Source organism: Dipodomys merriami, unplaced genomic scaffold (genome assembly GCF_024711535.1).
Source record: "Dipodomys merriami isolate MVZ:Mamm:240054 unplaced genomic scaffold, mDipMer1.0.p SCAF_21, whole genome shotgun sequence".
Taxonomy (NCBI): Eukaryota; Metazoa; Chordata; class Mammalia; order Rodentia; family Heteromyidae; genus Dipodomys; species Dipodomys merriami.
Genome location: NW_027203493.1, coordinates 7046996 through 7069348, shown reverse-complemented (window position 1 = coordinate 7069348; position 22353 = coordinate 7046996). Strand labels below are relative to the sequence as shown.

Sequence of the window (22353 nt, the reverse complement as noted above, 5' to 3'; positions counted from 1 at the left end):
GTTGAGTGCTAGCCTTGAGCAAAAGGAGCCCCAGGGACATTGCCAGGCCCAGAGTTCAAGCCCCAGGACCAGCAAAAAGAAAGAGAGAAAGAAGAGGAAAATGAAAGGAAAAGGAAAGGAAAGGAAAGGGAAAGGGAAAGGGAAAGGAAAAGGAAAGGAAGGCTTTATTTTACTTACAGGCTGGAGGCTGGGAAATCCAACAGCCTGAGACTGGCTCAGGGATAGTGCCCAGGCCCCAAGTTCAAGCCCCAATGACTGAAAAAAAAAGAAAAGAAAAGGCTAGAGCCTGATGCCGGTGGCTCATGCCTGTAATCCTAGCTACCCAGGAGCTTGAGATCTGAGGATCATGGTTCAAAGCCATCCCAGGCAGGAGAAGTCCTAGAGACTCTTATCTCCAATAAACCACCAGAAAACTGGAAGTGGTGCTGTGGCTCAAAGTGGTAGAATGCTTGTCTTGAGTGAAAGCGCTTATGAACAGTACCCAGGCCTGAGTTCAAGCCTCACCACACACACACACACACACACACACACACACACACACACACACGAGAACATCACACACACACACACACACACACACACACATACACACACACACACACACACACACACACACACGAGAACATCTGTAGTTCCTGCACTTAGGACTCCAAGGCATGAAACTGTCTCAAAAATTGCCAGGCTCACACATATAATCCATAGCTACTCAAGAGACTGAGCTCTGAGGACTGACGTTCCAGGACAGCCTGCGCAGGAATGTCTGTGAGACTCTTACCTCCAGTTAACTACCAGAAAAAACTGGAAGAAGAGCAGTGGCTCAAGTGTAGAGCACTAGGCCTTGAAGAAAAAGTTTAGGGACAGCACCCAAACCCTGAGTTCCCTCCCCCCACCAAACAATCAAGCTGCAATGATGGCACAAACTATGCAATTACTTACTGATATTACATTATTTCATTAATAATGGTTAAGATGGTAAGTTTAGCTGGATGCCGGTGGTTCACACCTGTAATCCTAGCTACTCAGGAGGCTGAGATCTGAGGACTGAGGTTCAAAGCCAGCTGGGGCAGGAAAGTCCGTGAGACTCATCTCCAATTAACCACCACAGAAAACTGGAAGTGGCGCTCTGGCACAAGTGGTAGAACGCAAGAGGTAGAACGCTAGCCTTAAGCTGAAAAACTCAGGGACAGTGCTCAGGCCCAGAGTTCAAGCCCCATGACTGACCAAAAAAAAAAAAAGCAACTAAGAATTGGACTGGTACCAAATGAATGTGGAAGAAAGTGCTCTGGAGGAGTCTAGCACAGAATCACTAGCAATTATGTCACTCAGGATGCAAAGCTGCAGAGCCACCACCAGAGGGAGCTACAACAGCAGCAAGTCAGATTAACACCCTCCCCCACCCCTCAGAGCCCACACACCTAACCTAGATGACAGCAGTACAATCATCTGTAAGAAACTAATAAAAGCACCTTTGTTTTTAACCATAGTCGTTAAAAGAAAGGGCACAGAAGGTGAGTAATCCTTTTTTTCTTTTTTTTTGGGGGGGTCCGGTTGTGGGGCCTGAACTCTGGGCCTGGGCGCTGTCCCTCAGCTCTTCAGCTCAAGCCTAGGGCTCTACCACTTGAGCCACAGGGCCACTCCTGGCTTTTTTCTTATGTGGTGTTGAGGAATCAAACCCAGGGCCTCAGGCATGCAAGGCATGCCTACTCTACCACTGAGCCACCTTCCCAGCCCAGAAGGTGAGTAATCCAGTGTGAGTGCACACTACGACTTCCTGGGAATCAATTCTGGTTTTTTTTTTAAATTTTATTTTTTTAATTTAATTTTATTTTTTTGTGGACATACTGTACAGAGGGGTTACAATTACATGGGTCAATTCTGGTTTCTGTTGACTGGCCAGCTCATTTATAAAATGGGGAGGGGAGCTACCTCCCAGGAATGATGTAAAGACTGAAGTAGATATATTCATGTGTCTCACACAGAATCTGACTGTGGTAAATAAAATACTCAACTAACATTAGTTAGGATAACTACTTGCTAAACATTAGTATAAAGTTCTGCTTGTAGGGGCTGGGAAGGTGGCTCTGTGGTAGAGGGCTTGCCTTACATGCATGAGGCCCTGGGTTTGATTCCTTAGCACCACATAAACAGAAAAAGCTGGGAGTGGGCACTGTGGCTCAAGTGGTAGAGCACTAGCCTTGAGCTAAAGAGCTGAGGGACAGCGCCCAGGCCTAGAGTTCAAGCCCCAGGACTAACAAAAAAAAAATTCTGCTTATAAACTTTTTTTTATTGGTCCTGGTCCCCACACATGAAGTTAGGGTCTCCAGATACTGTCCCTAAACTTTTTTTGCTGTAGGCTGGCATTTGAGCCACAGCTCAAGATTAATTGGAAATTAATATCATAGACCTTTCTTTAAGAATTGGCTTCAAACAAATCCTAATTCAGATCTCAGCCTCCTGAGTGGCTAGGATTACAGGAATCAGCCACCAGTATCCAATTTGTGTTTGTGTGTGTGTGCACATGCTACTGGGTTTGGATTTAAACTCAGGGTTTTCACCTTTGCTAGACTTTTTGCTTTTTTTTTCTGTTTTGGCGACCTCAGACTCTTTTTTTTTTTTTTTTTTATTGTGAACATACTGTACAGAGGGGTTACAATTACATGCACAAGATGACCTCAGACTCTTTGCTCTTATTTTTACTTTAGTTATTTTTCAGATAGAGTCTCAACCTTTTCTTTGGTTGTTTTTTGTGAGTCATGGAGCTTGAACTCTGTCCCTGAGCTTTTTTTTTTTTTTTGGTTTTTTTGTTTTTGTTGGTCATGGGGCCTGAACTCTGGGCTCTTCAGCTCAGGGTTAGTACCCTACCACTTGAGCCACAGCACCACTTCCGGCTTTTTCTTATGTGGTGCTGAGAAATCGAACCCAGGGCCTCATGCATGCAAGCCAAGCACTACTATCACTGAGCCACCTTCCCAGCCCCTTCCTGAGCTTTTTCACTCAAAGTTAACCTTCTACCACTTTGAGCCACAGCACCACTTTTGATTTCCTGGTGTATTGGAGTCTCACGGATTTTCCTACTAGGCAGGATCCTCGGACTCACCCTCCTGAGTAGGATTACAGGTATGAGCAGCTGAATCTCAAATGTTTGTCTAGGCCTCAATCCTCTTTTTACTGAAGCACAAAGGAAAACTTTTTTTTTTGGTTGTGGGGCCTGAACTCTGGGCCTGGGCTGTCGCTCAGCTCTTCAGCTCAAGGCCAGCGCTCTACCACTTGAGCAACAGCACCACTTCTGGCTTTTTCTGCTTATGTGGTGCTAAGGAATTGAACCCAGGGCCTCACACATGCAAGGCAAGCACTCTACCACTGAGCCATCTTCCCAGCCCTAGGCCTCAATCCTCTTTAATGCCTCCTGTACATTGGGTAACACACATGAACCACCACATCTTTTTTTTTTTTTCAAGTTAGCCTCAAAACATGATGCTTCTGATCTCTACCTTGTGAGTGGGTGGGATTACAGGAAAGAGCTGTCACTCAATCTTTAAACATTTTTTTGGGGGTGGGGGGAGATGGGAAGGGTGGGAAGGGGAAACAAAGGAGGAGGCAACAATGCTTGATAAGAAATACACTCATTATCTTGCCCATGTAATTGTAACCCTTCTGTACGGTATTTTCACAATAAACAAACAAACATGTTTTTGGCCTATGTGCTAGTCCTAGGGCTTGGACCCTGGACCTGAGTTCACACAGCTTCTTTGCTCAAGGCTAGTGCTCTACCACTTGAGCCACACAGCTCTACTTCTGACTTTTGGTGATTAACTGGAGAAAACAGTCTTTCTGGACATTCTTGTTCAATATGGCTTCAAACCTTGGATTTCAGCTTCCTGAGTAGCTAGTATTATAGGCATGAGCCACCATTCACCAGCTTAAATACTTTCCTGCCAGGGCTGGCTTGGAACTGTCATCTTCAGATCTCAGCCTCTCAATTATCTACGATAACAGCTAGGATAACAGGTGTGCCTAATCAGTGCCTGGCTTTAAGCATGCTTTTTTCTCTGAGCCTGGGCATGGTCCCTCAGCTCTTCAGCTGAAGGTTAGTGCTCTACCACTTGAGCCACAGTGCCACTTTGTTTTCTGGTGGTTTACTGGAGATGAGTCTCATGGAGTTTCCTGCGCAGGCTGGCTTTTAAACCGCGATCCTCAGATCTCCTGAGTAACTAGGATTACAGATATGAGCCACTGATGCCTGGCTTAAGCATACTTTTGATAAACAAAAATGGATGATTGAATAAAAGATCAATTAAAAGCAGTATTTGGGGAAGTGGCGCTGTAGCTCAAGTGGTAGAGCGCTCACCTTGAGCTGAAGAGCTGAGGGACAGTGCCCAGGCCCAGAGTTCAAGCCCCACGACCGACAAAAAAAAAAAAAGCAGTATTTGGTTGGTAAGTTTTGGATTTTTTTCCCCATCCCTAAGCAGAGGTTCAAACCTAGTACCTTGGCAAGGTAGCACTCTACCAATGATTTATAATCCCCAGCTCTTGAATGAAGTTTCTCCTTTTTTTGGTTATAGTACTGAAGGTTGAAATAATGGACTTACATTTGCTAGGCAGGCGCTCTACCACTTAAACCATGCTCCCAACCCCCTTTTGCCTGTTTTTTGAGTAGGATCTCGCAGAGAATGCTTGAGGTTGGCCTAGACAGAGACCCACTTAATTTACACTTCCCATACCTAGTCTGACAGGCATGGGCCATCATGTCTAGCTATTGACTGACATGGGAGCGTTATGTTTTTTGCCTGGGCTGACCTTAAACTGTGATCCCCTAATGCTCTACTTCTGGCATAACTAGGATTACAGGGTGAGCTGATAGTACCAGTGCCAGGCTGACAACAGCTTTTTTTTTCTTCCCGGTTGTGGACTTAAACAATGGGCCTGGGTGCTGTCTCTCAGCTCTTCAGCTCAAGGCGAGTGCTCTACCACTTGAGCCCCAGTGCCAGTTGGAGATAAGAGTCTCATGGACTTTCATGACCTGTCTGGCTTTGAACCGCGATCCTCAGATCTCAGCCCCGAGTAGCTAGGATTACAGGTGTGGGCCACCAGCGCCCACCCTGATAACAGCTTTAAAACCCAATTACATCGTTTTTATTTTGTTTCAGAAAAGTGGACAGTATCAAATGAGGTCCAGTCTGGGATATGTTGGGTTAAATCAAATCTAAGAGGCTTTAATGCCTGACTTCTCAGAACCTTTGATGTTAGTGCAAGTCTTAGACCTTAGGAGAACATCCTGAATTTTGTGCTTAGAACCCTTACTTCACAGACTATATCCAGGGCTAGTCATTAAAGCAGCTCCCATTGGGAAATGCTCCCTCAGATATACCCAATAGGTCTGGCCCATCCTCGGCCATGGACTAGTTGTGACCTCCAGACAGACTTGCACTCTGCAGGGCTGGCCTACCCAGATTTGCTGGAGTCTCCTTGGAGACCAGCAGTTCCAGGGAGGACTGAGTTCAAAATTCTTCAGCCAGAGGGTTAGAAATCCTGGCCCAGTGAGGACCGAGTAAGATCTATTCTTCGGCCAATGAGTCCTGGCCCAGTGGATAGCTGAACTGAAGCTCCCAAAGGTCTAAGCTGAGGGCTGGGAAGGTGGCTCAGTGGTAGAGCGCTTGCCTTGCATGCATGAGGCCCTGGGTTCGATTCCTCAGCACCACATAAGCAAAAAGAAAAAAAGCCGGAAGTGGCGCTGTGACTCAAGTGGTGGAGCGCTAGCCTTGAGCTGAAGAGCTGAGGGACAGTGCCCAGGCCCAGAGTTCAGGCCCACAACTGGACCCAAAAAACAAAAACAAAAACAAAGGTCTAAGCTGAGTAATTTAGAATCACTAAAGAGTAAACCAAAAGAGGGGCTGGGAAGGTGGCTCAGTGGTGGAGCGCTTGCCTTGCATGCCTGAGGCCCTGGGTTCGATTCCTCAGCACCACATAAGCAAGAAAAAAAAAAAGCTGGAAGTGGTGTTATGGCTCAAGTGGTAGAGCGCTAGCCTTGAGCTGAAGAGCTGAGGGACAGCCGCCCAGGCCCAGAGTTCAGGCCCCACGACTGGACCATCCCCCCCCCCAAAAAAAAAACCAAAAAAAAAAAAAAAAAAAGAGTAAACCAAAGAATCTTCAGCAGTACAAGTGCTTTGTGTTGGAGAGGAAGACTGTGGTGATTTGGGATTTGTTCTGCAGTACTAGAGGGGAGACTTTGGCAAAAGCAGGTTTGGGTCAGTTCTGTAGTATGGCAGCCATGGCTGAGAACAGAGAAGCACATAAACCAAGGCTGAAATGCGATCTAACTCTGGGGAAGGGGAAGAATGATGGAAACAGTCACTCTGATTAAGAAGCACTGGACACATGAATGGACATGTCAATAGCCATTTGAAGATTAAAAATATAATCTTAAGGCTGGGAAGGTGGCTCAGTGGTAGAGCGCTGACCTTGCATGCCTGAGGCCCTGGGTTGAATTCCTCAGCACCACATAAGAAAAAAGAAAAAAGCTGGAAGTGGAGCTGTGGCTCAAGTGGTAGCGCGCTAGCCTTGAGCTAAAGAGCTGAGGGACAGCGCCCAGGCCCAGAGTTCAGGCCCCACGACCGGACCCCCCCCCAAAAAAAAATATAATCTTAAAAAATGGAGGGGGAGTACCAGAAAGTATTTCTTAATGTGTGTATGTGTATGTTTTAATCTGTGGTGATTAGCAAAGATTTCTATTGAGACACTATGCTTTCCTTCAGAAGCTTTGGGTGGGTGCATGATGAAACCTGACCAGGGTCCCCACCCCCTGCTTCAGGACCACCACAAATCCCAGCCCCAGCAATCAACAACTCTGAAGACCACATCAGTTCTTCTCAAACAGTTTAATAGCAAATAAACAAAGGAAGGTACCACACTTGGCAGATACAAAATGACTTTTTGTCCGTGTGTCTGTGCAATTAAAACAGATTTAGGTTCCCCATTGGGACAAAAGGAAAAAAAACACACAAAAAAAGGAAGGAGAATCCTTTGAAACACATACTCCTTTGCTCCAAACTTGTAACAACTTTTTTTTCTTTTTTTTTTTTTTTAATCCACTACACAAACTCTGTGATTAGGTAAGAAAAGCAGCAAGGGCTCTTCTTGCCTTTTTAAAAAACCATTAAAGCAAAATCCATAATTTTCTACAGAGTACAACACAAGTTCACACAAAAAGACATTTTCTTTTGCAAATCAAAACAGGAAAGAAAGGAAAGCTCAAACAAGGTCAAGGAAAAGCATTCTACGGCTGAATCACGACTTTGAGTTGATTAAATCCCGTTGTGGCTGCAGAACAGACTGTGCGTTTGGTCATAGTGGCAATTTTTTTTCTCTTCACATTGTGAAATCACTTTACATTGTTTTCTAGTAGAAAAGGCAAAAAACTGTACAAAACCCCTAGTGTTAAATACAACGTTTGTACCAATAAAAAACTCACACAGGTTTGTCTCCAAAATGTAAAGTTTCTTTTTTTTTTCTTTTTAAATTATTCACAAAAAGCAGCTGGAAATCAGAAAGGCAGCTGCCGCTCCAGGGTCTCAAATCCATTAAAACCACCACAGAACAATTAAAACAATCAGAGAGAGAAAAGGAAAAAGAAACAACATCCAACGTTTGGCATTTGGTTTTATCCACAGGTTTTCCCAGAGCTTCTCTTGGAATTGAAAACAAAATATATTGGCAAACAAGGCTTCTCAATACACAGGAGCCTCAGCGCCTCCTGCCAACAGAGGTGGCTCTGTGCAGTCAGACTGTGGGGCACAGCCATCACTCAGACTGGGGCTTCTGGCCTCTTTCCATCCAATCACCCTTCCAGAAAAATCAAGCAACTTACCATATACTTACTGGCCCTTCACTTGGCTGCTATTTCCTTCTAGTAAGAGTGGTCTCAAGCACAATACTGGGCAGCCTGCGGATCCCAGAGCAGGAGTTCTCACCAGGAGTTCTGGTGAGAGTCCTTCCTCTGTCAACCCCAGAATGCATCATGCTAGAACAGTGCTTCTACCTCCACCCCATCTCCAAGTCACTAGCTGCACCATACCACCCTTCCCTGGAGAATCCTGTTTTCCCAGCTCTCACTCCTGCCAGTGTGGAATTCTGGGTAGGATCTGTCACAAATTCCTCCCTGCTTCCTCTTCCCTCCACAGACCCATCCCTGCCTTTCTGGCCTTTCCCTTTCCATTCACATTCATCCTCAAGTCCCAAAACCCTGAGGCTGGATGGTGCTATAAGAAGAGGGTTAAGTTCTCCTCAGGAAACCAAAGAACTGGCTGGCCTGGCACCCAGGGACAGAGCTATTTGGCTCTTTACTCAATTTAAAAAACAAATTCCCACCCTTATTCCACCCCACTAGCTAAGCAACAGCAGAGCCTGTGGTCAAGAGCCAGTATGGGGGTGGTTGGTACCCAGGGCTGTAAACAGTGTAGAGACTGTAGTATTGTGCTTGTCACCTAGGAAAAGCGCTGGCAAGTAGTATAGTGCCGCTGCACATGTAGGTAGCCTCCTCTGGCAGTAGGAGCACCCTCCCTCCTCTGGGTGCTTCCCCTAATGCCTTAAGCCTCCTGCTCAACCACAGCCACCTAAGCATTCTAGCTATACGCCTCTCTCGGGCCCCCCTGACCCTCTGAGCAGGGCTGCCAACACCCTGGCCTCCCTGCTGAGACCTGGAAGCCGCAGGAGATGACAGTCTAAGTGCACAGGCAAACGCTCTAAGGGCAGTAGAGAAGAAAGTTGCCACTTCAAAATAATACAATCTTGAAAAAAAAAAAAAAACCACAATTTAAAACAGCTTCTTTGAAACCCTTTTAAATCGGTCAGTTTTTGCACAAACTATAGAAAACAGAGAGGTGAAGGTGATATATACGAAGGTGTGAAGAAACAGCAGGAAACATGCAAAACTTGTTTTTTTCTGGGCATAATCTTAGTAGGAAAGGAAAATAATTCAAAAGAAAAACACAAAAACAATACCAAAAAAAAAAAAAACCCTCAAAGCATTACATTCGGCTGTGGAGACTGTAAGAACAAGCACAGAAGGAGCGGGGTGGGGCTGAGGGGAAGGGACAAGAGGGACCCAGTTCCCCCGCAGGGTTATTCCAGGGAAGAGCCACAGAGGAAAAAGAAAAAGGGCTGGCTGGGGAACAAACTGCAGCCTTCAGTCAAAAAAGAAGAAGGGGGTTCAGCTGTTTTCTGCAGTCGAGAACTCGGGGGGGGGGGGTGTCAGGAGGGGGGGGAAGAAAAACAAAAAGAATACATGAGGTCTCCTTAAGCCTCACAAACAAATCAGCAAAATGTGCTCAGGAGCCTCAAAAGGTTTTAGTGACACTTTTATTCCATTGTTTACTTCAAAGTTGTCTTTAAAACTAAGCACACAGAGAAACAAAGCCTAGAAACGGACTGGCTGTGTGTTCACAGAAATACAAACACCACACGGTATGTGCTAGTAGGGCTGCTCTGAAGACAATTACAAAGAATTGGAATCACAAAATCAAGTGGTTATCTTATGAAGTTCTAGAAAAATAGATTTTTTTATATTCAAATGCAAGTTTAAATATTTCCCCTTCAGCAGTCGTTCTAGCAAAACCAATTTTGGCAGCACAAAAGGGAAAAAAATAAAAAGGAAAGAAAAAAAGAACAAAGAAAGAAACAAACATAATAAAAATACACATCAGCATCAAAGGTCAACACAAGGTCAAAGGTGAGAGTTCAAGCATCAGAGAAGCTGAAGAGACAGGGATTTGGACGATGTACTTGACGCCACATCGACATGCTTTAGGCACAACGATGAACAAACGGCAGGAATCTAGAAAAAAAAACAAACCAGAAAGAGGGAGACCCACTGAGTTACACAGAGCAATACATCCAAACAAAGAGAGAGAGAACAGGACACTCACTGTGTGTGCAGCCCTGAAATGAGGAGGCGGGGCGGGCCGGGGGTGGGTAATGACAGGGAACTTTCGCACATGCCAACAATGGACACAGGGAAAGTCAAAAAGGACATGGAGGACACCAAGAAAACATCCAATTGCCAGAGACAGAAGGGAACCTAAGGCTTGGATTTCCTGCGAAGCACCCAACATAAAACAAAAGAAGGTATCTGGGGGAGCAGGGCAGTAGCCTCAGCTCCCATTCCCTGGCCAAGATGGGCAGGGGGTGGAGTAGGAGAGATGCTGGCTGGGGCGGGGAAGATTCTTCAGGATAGAGGGCCAGGGTATCCTGCCCAGTCCTAGGGGGACGGCCCTTTGTTCCCAGAAATCCAAGCCCTTGGCTTCCACATATGCGCTGGCCTCTTCTGTGGAACCCAGGAGACAGTGATCTGGCTGCATTCAAGGCAAATCAATTTCATGATGTAACCCAAGAAACAAACAAACAAAAAAAAAACTACAGCAGAAAATACATTGCAAGTGAAACCTCCACAAAACAGAAAAGGACTGCTTAAAACTAGACTTCGAGTCTTCATTCTCTGAGCTAAGCCCTTTCACAAGGTGAGACTGGTAGGGGAGCAGCTTCTTCACAAAACCATCTTTGGCCTGGGGAGAGAACTGTGCTCAAGGGCAGTGCTGCTGCTGCTGCGCTAATGCTCTGGGCTGAGGGAGAATAGAACAGAAGTGCGTGTTCTCACCAGCTGGCTGCCTGAGCAGACCAGACCCCTGCTGGGACAAGTGTTCCTTTTAAGAAAAGAGAACCTCAAGCAGGCACGAAGCCTTGGGATCTGTATCAAAGGCAGTGCAAAATATCTTTGCCTCTTGTCATTAGGACAGTTTGCTTAGATCCCAGAACCCAGGACAAATCCACAGACAAATGGTGGAGGAGGGAAAGAAAGGAAGAGGAGAGGAGGGGAGTTCTGGCCAAGGAGGAAGACAGACAGAAGGTTAGGAGCACAGAACCGGCAGCACCCTGGAGAGCACAGCTCTCTCCTTTGCCAATTCACAGCATTAACATTAGCCTTCCCCTTGGGCAGGTGAGCTGGGCTGCAAATGGCCACACAAAGTCAGTAGTTTCAATCATACACAGCACCCTGTGTGTACAACAATCACATTCTGGATTCTACAAAATCCTGGCCTTTTCCAGAGATATAATTTAGGTAATAAATATTCTCCACCCCGGAGCTGTATAAAACTTCTATAAAAATAGAAACAACATTCTTGGTTCCAGCTGGTTGGGATTCAGAACAGCGCCTCCCCAACCTAGCATTTTTTTACTTTTTCTTTTTTTTCTTTTTTTGTTTTTTTTTTTTGTTTTCTTTTTATTTTTTATTTTTGCATTTATTTAAAAAAATCCCATCATAACCCTGGAAGCCTTTAGAACAGTTTTATCCTTTGAAACACAGGACATTTCTCCCAGTGCGCAGAATTCAAGTTTACGTGGTTCAGCTTAAGAAGTTATGTTTCATGTTTCTTAGAGGACAACAGACCCAAGTTATCACTACGAGTAGGGAGCAGCTGTGCCAGCTTCAATGGGGGATCCAACACCAACAACTACCTGTACAACAGCAAGAGGGTCACTCCCTGTTTTTACCCACGGGGACAGTGTGACAAGGAGAGTGCCCCTATCTGACTGCAAAGCAAACAACCCCTTTATTCTGATCTCTGATGCCAGGGGCCAGGTCTTGGTTGCATTTCCAGGGTCCTAGGACTCAGTCCCTGGCTGTAGCTAGTAGTCATATTTTAACAGGACTACCTTTGCCCAGGTGCATTCCAACGGCATGTCATCCCTAGCTCTCCACCTCTACAACAGGAGAGGCAGAGGCAAAGCCTACAGGCTGAGAGAGTCACAGGCAAGGGCTGGAATGAGACCCTGGGAGGCAGCAGGGAGCTAACTTAAGCACGAGGACAAAAATGGATACAGTAATACTGAGGTAAATGAACACTAAATCCATATGGAGGCTGTAAACATACTTTCCTCCATCCCCAAGGGCAGAAAATGGGGCTAGAGTAGTTAAAAGAGGAGCCTGCCAGACCTCTATGGGAACACTATGGCTGGCACACCTCAATCACGGAGGAAAGCATGGATTTCTGAATCTTTCTGGCCACTGGCAAATGCAGTGTCCTGGCTTCAAGGGACCTTCTGATTAAGGTATACCAAGAAAGCAGGCTCTTCCTCCCCCAGCTTTTGATGGCTTTTGATCACTGCCCAGGAAAGGAGCCCTCCTTTAGCTAGGTGCTGCAAGGGCAGCTTGAATCTGCCCTTGAAAAAATTGTGGCTTGGGATGGAGGTGATGCTCCTGGCTGTGGCAAACTACAAGGAAGGAAACCAGGCAATACTTTCCAGAGAAACCTGATTTAAAGGGAGCTGTGGGAAATGGGTCATGGTCTAATTTGATGTTTAAGTAAACTAAATACGACCTCTTTGGCTGCTTCACCCAAATAGCCACACGCTAAGGCAGGGAAACCAATACCAAAGGAGGGCTGTGGGTGAGGTCTCCCTGCTTTTTGCATATTAGCAGGCTAATTTAACAGCTGCTGTATTAAAAAAAAAATTGCTGATCCTCTTTTAGGAAAGAGGGACAGAAATTCAGGACAAGAATCTGAAAACAGGTGGAAAAAACTCAGACTCTCCATGGCTATGGCAGAGCTTCTGACTCCAGCTGCCAGGGCAATAGTGTCAAGTCACCCCCGCTCTGCTCCAAAGCCAACCCACCTGCTTCCACCCTGCAGCTCTTGGATGTCAGTTCTAATTTCACCCACCCTTGTACTCAGATTCTGAGGGCCAACTTTTTGCTCCACCCAGTCCTCTCTCGGGTAGTTTGGGGGCAAATTCTGATCATCTTTTAAATACATTTCCCTATTCCTCCTCCGCCAGGGTGGTTTGGTGTTGGTCCTTCTCAACACACTGGTTACAAACACAGCAAACTTTAAATAAAGGGGGGGAGGGGGAAACAACTCAGGATATGGCACCTAAACTCCAAAGTAAAACACTGGAAACCAAAGCACAAACTTGTCCTCTGTACGAAGCGAAACTCCCACAGAAGGCAGTAGCCGAGTCTTCAGGGCAAGCTGAGCCTGCGAGAGTGGCAGGGATCAGGGTCCAGGGCTGTCAACACACAGCCTTAGGGCTTCAAATCATTAAGGGTGCTCCTCCCCCACTTACCAGAAGACCCTCTCACTCCAGTCTCAGAGGGGAGCACGCTCAGTAGGGCTTGCTGTCATTCTTTGAACGCTTGAGCTGCACTTTAAGACGCTTCATGCCAATCTGGAAGCCGTTCATGGACTGGATGGCAGCTTGAGCAGAAACCGGATTGTCATAACTTACAAAACCTGTGTATCCAAGCAGAAACCTAGGTGAGGGATGTCATGGGGCAAGGAGAGTCTCAGTCTTCCTTATGCAAGAGATGCCTTATGTGCTTAGTTTCAAATCCAAATGTTTCCAGAAGGTGTAAAATCTCTGGAATGTTATCATATGAATTAGTCTTAACAGTACTACCTGACATCTACATAGTACTTTTCCTTTCTTTTTCTGGTAAGCTGTTTTCATATTTGTTTTTCCCTCTAGAAAACTGTGCCAGAAATCACTATCTAGGCTACAGGTATGAGAAAACTAATGTCCCAAGTTAAACAACAACCCAAACTCAAGTCCAGCTCTTTCTGTTGTCAGCCTCTACTCTTTTTCAATGGCATTTTATCCCATCTTGACACCAGGAAAGAAGTCAACATACCAAAACACTTGCTCAGGTTTGTCTGCTTGTCTATAAAAACCTTGGCAGATACAACATTCCCAAAGGGCATAAACATCTGCAGTAGGTCCTGATCTCCAAACTCCTGGGGCAGGTGGTATATGAACAGGTTGGCTCCTTCTGGACCTTCAAAATACCCATGGATGGGGAAAATATCAGTGTCAAGCACTATATATCACCCTATGCCAATGACTTTCATTCTCACATATATTAAAAAGATCACAATCCTATGTTAGATGCTAGTAGCTCACACCTATAATACTAGCTATTCAAGAAGCTGATATCTGAGAATCATGGTTCAAAGCCAGCCTGTTCAGAAAAGTCTGTGAGATTCTTTTTTTTTTTTTTTTTTTTGGGTGGGGGGGTCAGTTGTGGAGCTTGAACTCTGGGCCTGGGCACTGTTCCTCAGCTCTTCAGCTCAAGGCTAGTGCCCTACCACAAGCCATAGTGCCACTTCCAGTCTTTTCTGTTTATGCAGTGCTGAGGAATCCAACCCAGGGCCTCATGCATGCAAGGCAAGCACTCTACCACTAAGCCATCTTCCCAGCCCCATCTGTGAGATTATCTCCAATTAACTACCAAAAAAGCCAGAAGTGGGGCTGGGAAGGTAGCTTAGTGGTAGAGTGCTTGCCTAGCATGCATAAAGCCCTGGGTTCGATTCCTCAATACCACATAAACAGAAAAAGCCAGAAGTGGCACTTTGGCTCAAGTGGTAGAGTGCTACCCTTGAGAGTGGTAGAGTGCTACCCTTGAGAAAAAGAAGATCAGGGGTAGTGCCCAGGCTCTGAATTCAAGCCCCAGGACTGGCCTGGACTGACCTCTTCCTTTTCCTTTCCACTGTGGTCTCCAGTCTGCTCATGTTCTACCACTTGAGCCACAGCTCTACTTCTGGCTTTTTGGTGGTTAATTGGAGATAAAAGTCTCATAAAACCAGGTGTTGGTGGCTCATGCCTGTAATACTAGCTACCCAGGAGGCTGAGATCTGAGGATCATGGTCTGAAGTCAGCCCAGGCAGGAAAGTCTGTGAGACTCTTATCTCCCTTAAAAAACTACTTAGAAAAAGCCAGAAGTGGTACTGTGGTTCAAGTGGTAGAGTGCTAGCTCTGAGCATAGAGAGGCACAGGTACATTGCCTAGGCACCAAGTTCAAGCTCCAGAACCAGAAAAATAAGTCTCACCAACGTTCCTGCCCAGGCTGGCTTTGAACCACATTCCTCAGATCTAGGCCTCCTGAGTAGCTAGGATTACAGGTGTGAACCATTAGTGCCAGACTTCTTCAGTCTACTCTTGCAATTAGTGAGGAAGTGTTGGTCTGACCACTTACCTAATAGGTTCTTTTAGTTTCTGTCCTGCTTTTTCAGTTCTGGTATAGAAAGAGTGACATGCACATCCCTAACCCCAACTTCCCTTGGCACTCACCTTCCTTCTGGCTTCCAGCAGCACCAATACTCTGCTGTGTCAACAGATTCTGGTTGTACAGAGTGGGGAGTGCGGCGGCAGCATATTGCTGGATACCCGAGTAAGCCTGGGTAAGGGCCTCCATGGTGCTCCCAGTGCCGTTGGAAAGGCCACTGCTGCCCAGGCCACCATTTAAAGCAGCCATCCCTTGATTGGAAGAAGAGAAGGATTAACATGCTAGGCAGATTCAACTGATACCAAAGTCAGATCTATTTAGTGACATTTGGAGGAAAATTCACAACGCTCGCCCTTTCAACTTTCCCTTAGTCAAATAAGAATTCCTCCTAAGGGAAAAACTAAGTCAGATTTTAGGACATTCACTAGGCCTTGCTAATGCTAATGTGGACATTAAAAAAATACCAGGCCCAGGGGCTGGGTAGGTGGCTCAGTGGTAGAGTGCTTGCCTTGCATGCCTGAGGCCCTGGGTTCGATTCCTCAGCACCACATAAGCAAAAAGAAAAAAGCCGGAAGTGGCACTGTGGCTCAAGTGGTAGAGCGCTAGCCTTGAGCTGAAGAGCTGAGGGACAGAGTTCAGACCCCACAACCAGACCCCCCCCCAAAAAAAAAAAATACCAGGCCCAGACTGTCATCCTGCCTGTGGAAGAAAATAAGACCACTCACATTCTCTCAGGCTATTGTGCCACTTTCTCATATAGAGCTAGGATTGGGAACTATAATGGGTACAAGTGACATAAGATGTGGGTAAATGGGATGAGGTTGTAACTGATTGGTAGAGCACTCACCTGGCATGGGCAAAGTCCTAGGTTTGCTTTCCAGTACTATACACCCATACAAAAAAGATGTGGGTGGGGTGGGAAGGTGGCTCTGTGGTTGAGTGCTTGCCTCACATGCATGAGGCCCGGGGTTCAATTCCTCAGCACCACATAAACAGAATAAGTTGAAGTGGCGCTGTGGCTTAAATGGTACAGCACTAGCCTTGAACTGAAGAGCTGAGGGATAGCCCAGGGTTCAAGCCTCACGACCAATTAAAAAAAAAAAAAAAAAAAAGGTGGGTAAGATGCTAGCATCAAATAGTAGTTAACAGGCCTGGGAATGTGGCATAGTGGCAGAGAGCTTGCCTTGCATGCATGAAGCCCTGAGTTCGATTCCTCAGTACCCACATACATAGAAAAAGCCGAAAGTGGCGCTGTGGCTCAGGTGGTACAGCGCTCACCTTGAGCAAAAGAAGCTCAGAGATAGTGCCCAGGCCCTGAGTTCAAGCCCCAGGACAGGCACCCCCCACCCCCCAAAAAAAAGAAAGAAAGAAAGAAAAAGAGTACATTTATTTGTTTTGTTGGTGGTTATGGGGCTTGAACTCTGGGCCTGGGTGCTGTCCCTGAGCTCTTCAGCTCAAGGCAAGCGTTCTACCACTTGAGCCCCAATACTACTTCTGGTTTTCTGATGGTTAATTGGAGATAAGAATCTCATGGATGTTCCTGCATGTGCTGGCTTTGAACTGTGATTCTCAGATCTCAACTTCCTGAGTAGCTAGGATCACAGGTGTGAGCCACTGGCACCCGGCTAGAGTACATTTCTTTAAAAACAAAACAAAACCAAAAACAGTTGCTAAAATTAACTGAGCAATATTTCTATATGCCAGACACCATGAAATGTCTCACTGGCATGTGACCCATGATCTTATTTAATTTCTTAGCAATTCTTTATGTGTTTTATCACTCTTATTTTACAGATGAGAAAATGGCTATGTAAGGGAGTCAAAGGTGATAGCTAGCTAAGGTAAAGAGGTTGGATTTAACTTAGGTCTGATTCAAAATTCCACATTGTTTCTAACTTTTCTGGGCCAATCAATTATTCTAGTGGCCCCCCTATGATCGGGGTTGTATAAAATGTACTACCTACACAAGGAATAGCCTAACGATAATAAGAGATTGTCCCTTACCTGCCAAAGAGCCAACGTTGAGACCAGCTGTTGCTCCAGCTAATGTCTGCAGGGCTCCAAGTGAGGCTATGGGATTCACAGAGTTACTGCTGCTAGAACTAGGTGAAGACCCTGCTATTAGAAATCGAGGCATTAAACTCAAGCCATTACTTGCCTTCTCTTATAAACAGGAACCAAAGCACAAGAATTGATACTATTCAAGTATTCTAAGCTGTAAAAATGGTTGTCAATTATAACTAATTCTAGTAAGTTGTCAATTATAACTAATTCTAGTAAGTGTCCTTGCAGAACAAACAAGAGAAACAGGAAACTAAAAGTTATGAGAATTCTAAGTCCTGATGTTCAAAGTCAAAAGATGACATTTGAAACTTTTGTTGCTGATAACCTGACCTTCTGGATATAGGTGTTAGCTCTTTCCAAGAAGACATGACCCCTCTTTGGCCTCTACTTTTAAACAGGATCCTTCCAAGGCCCACAAAGAAACAAAGCTCCCTGTGACATGCTTACCTGAACTGGTGAGGACGCTGAGGGGACTGCTGGATGTAGTGAGGGCACTGGTACCACTAGGTGTGTTCTGAGCTGCACTAGCTGCTGCAGCTAATGCAGCTAAATTCTGTAACTGCATTGCATTTAACCCTGTAATAGCCAAAGTAAAAGATTAGCCAGCAGATAAGGGTGCCTTCTGTTTCTTCCTGAAATGACAGCAGAAGGTTGGTCCCTGACAAAGAGGTACATTCTAGACATCCTTGTAAGCAAGATTACAGGGCTCATTAAGAAACTTTAAGTCACTGAGTGGGTATGACTCAGTGGTACAGCGTTATGCTTAACACATGCAAGGTCCTAGGTTTAATCCCAAGCACATAAGAGTCAGGGAAGAGAGGAAAAGAAAACAAGGTAATTTTCTCAGAGAAAAGTTAGCTAATCCAATAGCATAGCAACTTCAGTATTAATAAAGGGGCAGACAAGTAGGAAACTAAAAGAGGAATATTTCTGGGTATGGTTTTGGACTTCATTTAAGTCACTCACTCATACTTTATAGAGGATTTATTCTGTGCAATGGAGGGGGAACAAGCAGAAAATGCAGCAGAGATCCAGAAGGCCCAAGGAAAATAACAGAATAGGAGAAAGAATAAAGCAATGCCACTTGAACAGCAGATTGTCAAAACACGTAAGGAAAAGTCTTGAATGTAGAAATAGGTAAACATATAGCAAAAGAGGAAAATTGAATTGTGATATTAGATATTGCAAACCATTTGACTAAATGGTGGAAAGGCAGATTTAGTGCAGAAGACTAACAGCATAAGGGAAAATAAAAATACATTATAATCTAGCAACTTCCCTAAAACAACTTCCCCAAAACTGCTGGAAGTATGGCTCAGCGGGAGAGGGCCTGCCTGGCAAGTGAGAGGCCCTGAGTTCAAATCCTAGTACTACCAAAAAATGACAACAGCAAAGTAAAATTCTCTAGGACAAAGTGAACTTCTTTCAAAAAATTTCAAACTGCAAATTTCAATTCACTAAAATTTGGATGTCCAGACTGCATAAAGACACAGGCAGCTCTAGAAATGCCCCCTCTCAATGCCCTCACCAACTTTCCTGATGGCCCTTGCTGCACCTCTGTCTACAGAAACACATTTTGCTATGAACCTAGCTACTTGTAGGAAGTTTTCAATGTATCTTAAACAGCAACAACAGTAGGAATTCACCTATAAAATAATGTCCCAAACACAAGTAAACTGTCTGGCTTCTAGCAGCTTCAGTGTAAGCTAAATTAAACATGGAAGCCATCTTTGACTCTTCTTCAATTATTGAAAGTTGCTTTATTGAAGAAATGATAAAAAGTCTTGAAATTTACTACTTACCAGAATGGCCTTTTAAAATAGAATAAAGATACCTTGCAGAAACAAGGCAATAATGAGTGAACTTTTTATTTAAAAAAATTATTTTAGGGGTAGGAGATGGGATGGGAAGGGAAACAAAGGAGGAGGCAACAATGCTTGATAAGAAATGTACTCATTATCTTGCCCATGTAATTGTAACCCCTCTATATGGTATTTTCACAATTTAAAAAAATATATATTTTAAGGGGCTGAGAATGTAGCTTAGTGGTAGAGTACTTGCCTACCATGCATGAGGCTCTGGGCTTGATTTCTCAGTGCCACATAAGCAGAAAAAGCCAGAAGTGGCACTGCGGCTCAAGTGATAGAGTGCTACCCTTGAGCAAAAGCAGCTCAGGGACAGTGCCCAGGCCCTGAGTTCAAGTCTTAGGACTGGCCAAAAAGAAAAAAATTGAATTAAATTTTAAGGGGCACAAACTACAAAACTCTGGGACTGTTGGCAGTCGTGTCTCTTGGCCTGCTGCTCCTCTGCTGCAGCTGAACACTTACCTCCCATTGGGTGGAGGCTGCTCAAAGTGTTGAGGTTCCCAGAGGAGGCAGTCTGCTGAAGGAGCTGCAAATAAAGCTAGACATTACACCAAAAAACAGAACAAGAGTGAGAGTGAGGGCTGGTTCTGCATCTGGGATAACTCTACAGCACAGCAAAGCGAGAGTGCAGAGGCCCCCAGAGAGAAGAAAGTCAAAGACAAGATCCCAAGCAAATACAACAGAAATTTAAGGTTCATGACAGCACAGGACAACACAACTAAAGCCCTGTCCAGGACATAGCATATTCACTGGATAATGAGCTAAGTTCAAGTCCCAGGGCAGCAGAATGTAGCAAAGAGGACAAAAGTAGTTCAGGGATCTGAGCTATACTCAGCCATATACACCAGACTAGATTAGTATTTGCATAAGAATGACAACCAACTGGGCACCAGTGGCTCAAGCTTGCAATCCTAGCTACTCAGGAAGCTTAGATCTGAGGAGCCATCATGTTTCAAAGCCAGTCCATGCAGGAAATTAACCACCAGAAAACCAGAACTGGCTATGGCACATGTGGTAGAGCACTTGCCTTGAACTGAAGAGCTCAGGGACAGCACCCAGGCCCAGAGTTCAAGCCCCATGACCAACAGAAAAACAAAAAACAATGCAACCATTTCTAGCTTCCGCTTTCAAGTTCTTGGATAGGGTAACACATACACTCAAGTAGGTTGTTTCCATCTGGATACTCAATTTCTACCCCATGCAATTATTTTAAATATCACATTTGACCATTTCAGAGTATCTTTTTTCTTTTTTGAAGGGGGAGGGTTGGTCATGGGGCTTGAACTCTGGGCCTGGGAGCTGTCCCTCAGCTCTTCAGCACAAGGCTAATAATGCTCTACCACTTAAGCCACAGCACCACTTCTCGTTTTCTGGTGGTAATTGGTGATAAAGAGTCTCACGGACATTCCTGCCATGGGTTGGCTTTGAACTGGGACCCTCACATCTCAGCCTCCTGAGTAGCCAGGATTACAAGTGTGAGCCACCGTCACCCAGCTCGTGGTATTTTTTATGGATTTTTTTCACCCCTGAAATAAAAGTCTGGCTAACTCAGGTTGGCCTTTTAAACTTGTGAGATTTCTATTTTAACCTCCCAGTGCTGAGACTATAGATATATGCTACCATATCTGGCTTCATAGTATTTTTTAGGTTTGTTTTTTTTTGGGGGGGGGGTCAGTCGTGGGAATTAAACTCAGGGCCTGAGCACTATCCCTGAGCGTTTTTGCTCAATGCTAGGGCTCTACCATTTTGAGCTACAGCACTAATTCAGTCTTTTTTTGCAGTATACTGGAGATAAGTCTCATACACTTTCCTGCTCAGGTTGGCTTTCAACTTTGATCCTCAGATATCGACCTCATGAGTAGGTAAGATTACATAAGTGTGAGCCACCACGGTCCAGCGTTTCATAGTGTTTCTTATTCACAACTGCTGCTCCCAAGGTACAGATCTATCAAGCTCTATCTTCTCCCCTCCAAATTTTCTTATACAGACCAAGCAGTTGATGAACCAATTCTTAACAAGTTCAGTGTATGTTCACTTTCAATGGCTGTCTTTTAACGAACAAAACCAGAGAGCCTATCCATGAACTTATAGAACTATACAATCTTACTCTATATACCTTGGTAACCATAACCTTCTAGATAAACCTGCTGAAAATCTTACTCCATGCAAACCTAATTACTACTCCTTATAGGAAAAAAAAAAATCAACATTTTTGTACCTTATTCTTTATTTAAACAGTTTTACCTTCCTATAAATATCTGACATGGTTATTAGGCTATCATGAATCCTTCAAGGACAAGAGTTCATATAGGTTTCAGGCAGTTAACAAACCCCCACAAAAACAATAGGTGGTGGCACAATCTTTTTTTTTTTTTTTTTTTGGTCCAGTCGTGGGGCCTGAACTCTGGGACTAGGCGCTGTCCCTCAGCTCTTCAGCTCAAGGCTAGCGCTCTACCACTTGAGCCACAGCGCCACTTCCGGCTTTTTTTTTCCTGCTTATGTGGTGCTGAGGAATCGAACCCAGGGCCTCAAGCATGCAAGGCGAGCGCTCTACCACTGAGCCACCTTCCCAGCCCTGGTGGCACAATCTTTACCCAGAAAGAACTATTATTGCCCTAGTCCAGAACAGCTCAGCTGGTGCAAGTCAACATAATCCAGAAAGGGCTGGGAAGGTGGCTCAGTGGTAGAGCACTTGCCTTGCATGCATGAGGCCCTGGGTTCGATTCCTCAGCACCACATAAGCAAAAAGAAAAAAGCCGGAAGTGGCGCTGTGACTCAAGTGGTAGAGCACTAGCCTTGAGCTGAAGAGCTGAGGGACAGCACCAAGACCCAGAGTTCAGACCCCACGACTGGACCCAAAAACAAAACAAAACAAAACATAATCCAGAAAGAATCACTTAATTAACCCTGATGAACTATCACTTACACAACCCATTAGCACCATATGTCTTCATTTTTGTCTTCTTAAAATACCTTATTTTTTGGGGGGTTGGTCATGGGGCCTGAACTCTGGGCTTTGGTGCTGTCCCTCAGCTCTTCAGCTCAGGGCTAGTGCCCTTCACTTGAACCACACCACCACTTCTGGCTTTTTTTTTGCTTTGGTGGTACTGAGGAATCGAACCCAGAGCCTCATGCATGCAAGGCAAGCACTCTACCACTGAGCCAACTTCCCAGCCCTTAAAATATCTTAAGCAATGTGTCCAGTCCTAACTGATGGACTATGCATACTGTACTTGGCACCTCCATTTCCTCCCCTAAATGAAAATAGGTCTTAGGGCAGGATCATGTCTAATTAATACAATGAGACCACAGCTTTCAACATATACCATTATGCACTTGCTGTGTATGGGCAGTGAGGGAAAAATGTGCAAT

General features: G+C 45.0%; 1 protein-coding gene across 10 annotated transcripts in view; it reads right to left on the bottom strand.

Moving 5' to 3' along the window:
* Window positions 1–6859: 6859 nt before the first annotated feature.
* The window catches only part of Celf1 (CUGBP Elav-like family member 1), an 89669-nt gene continuing 74175 nt past the window's right edge, over window positions 6860–22353 (bottom strand). For 5 of the 10 annotated variants that reach the window (XM_070032347.1, XM_070032348.1, XM_070032350.1 and 2 more), the window contains 7 exons: window positions 19444–19519; window positions 17564–17692; window positions 17057–17170; window positions 15118–15303; window positions 13682–13825; window positions 13117–13283; window positions 6860–13028 (listed from right to left, as the gene is read on the bottom strand). In XM_070032347.1, coding sequence (XP_069888448.1) covers window positions 13156–13283; window positions 13682–13825; window positions 15118–15303; window positions 17057–17170; window positions 17564–17692; window positions 19444–19519 — 777 coding nt within the window. In that variant the 3' untranslated portion in view covers window positions 6860–13028; window positions 13117–13155. The remainder of the gene's footprint in view (window positions 13029–13116; window positions 13284–13681; window positions 13826–15117; window positions 15304–17056; window positions 17171–17563; window positions 17693–19443; window positions 19520–22353) is intronic. The other 5 variants (XM_070032345.1, XM_070032346.1, XM_070032341.1 and 2 more) reach the window with 5 other exon arrangements.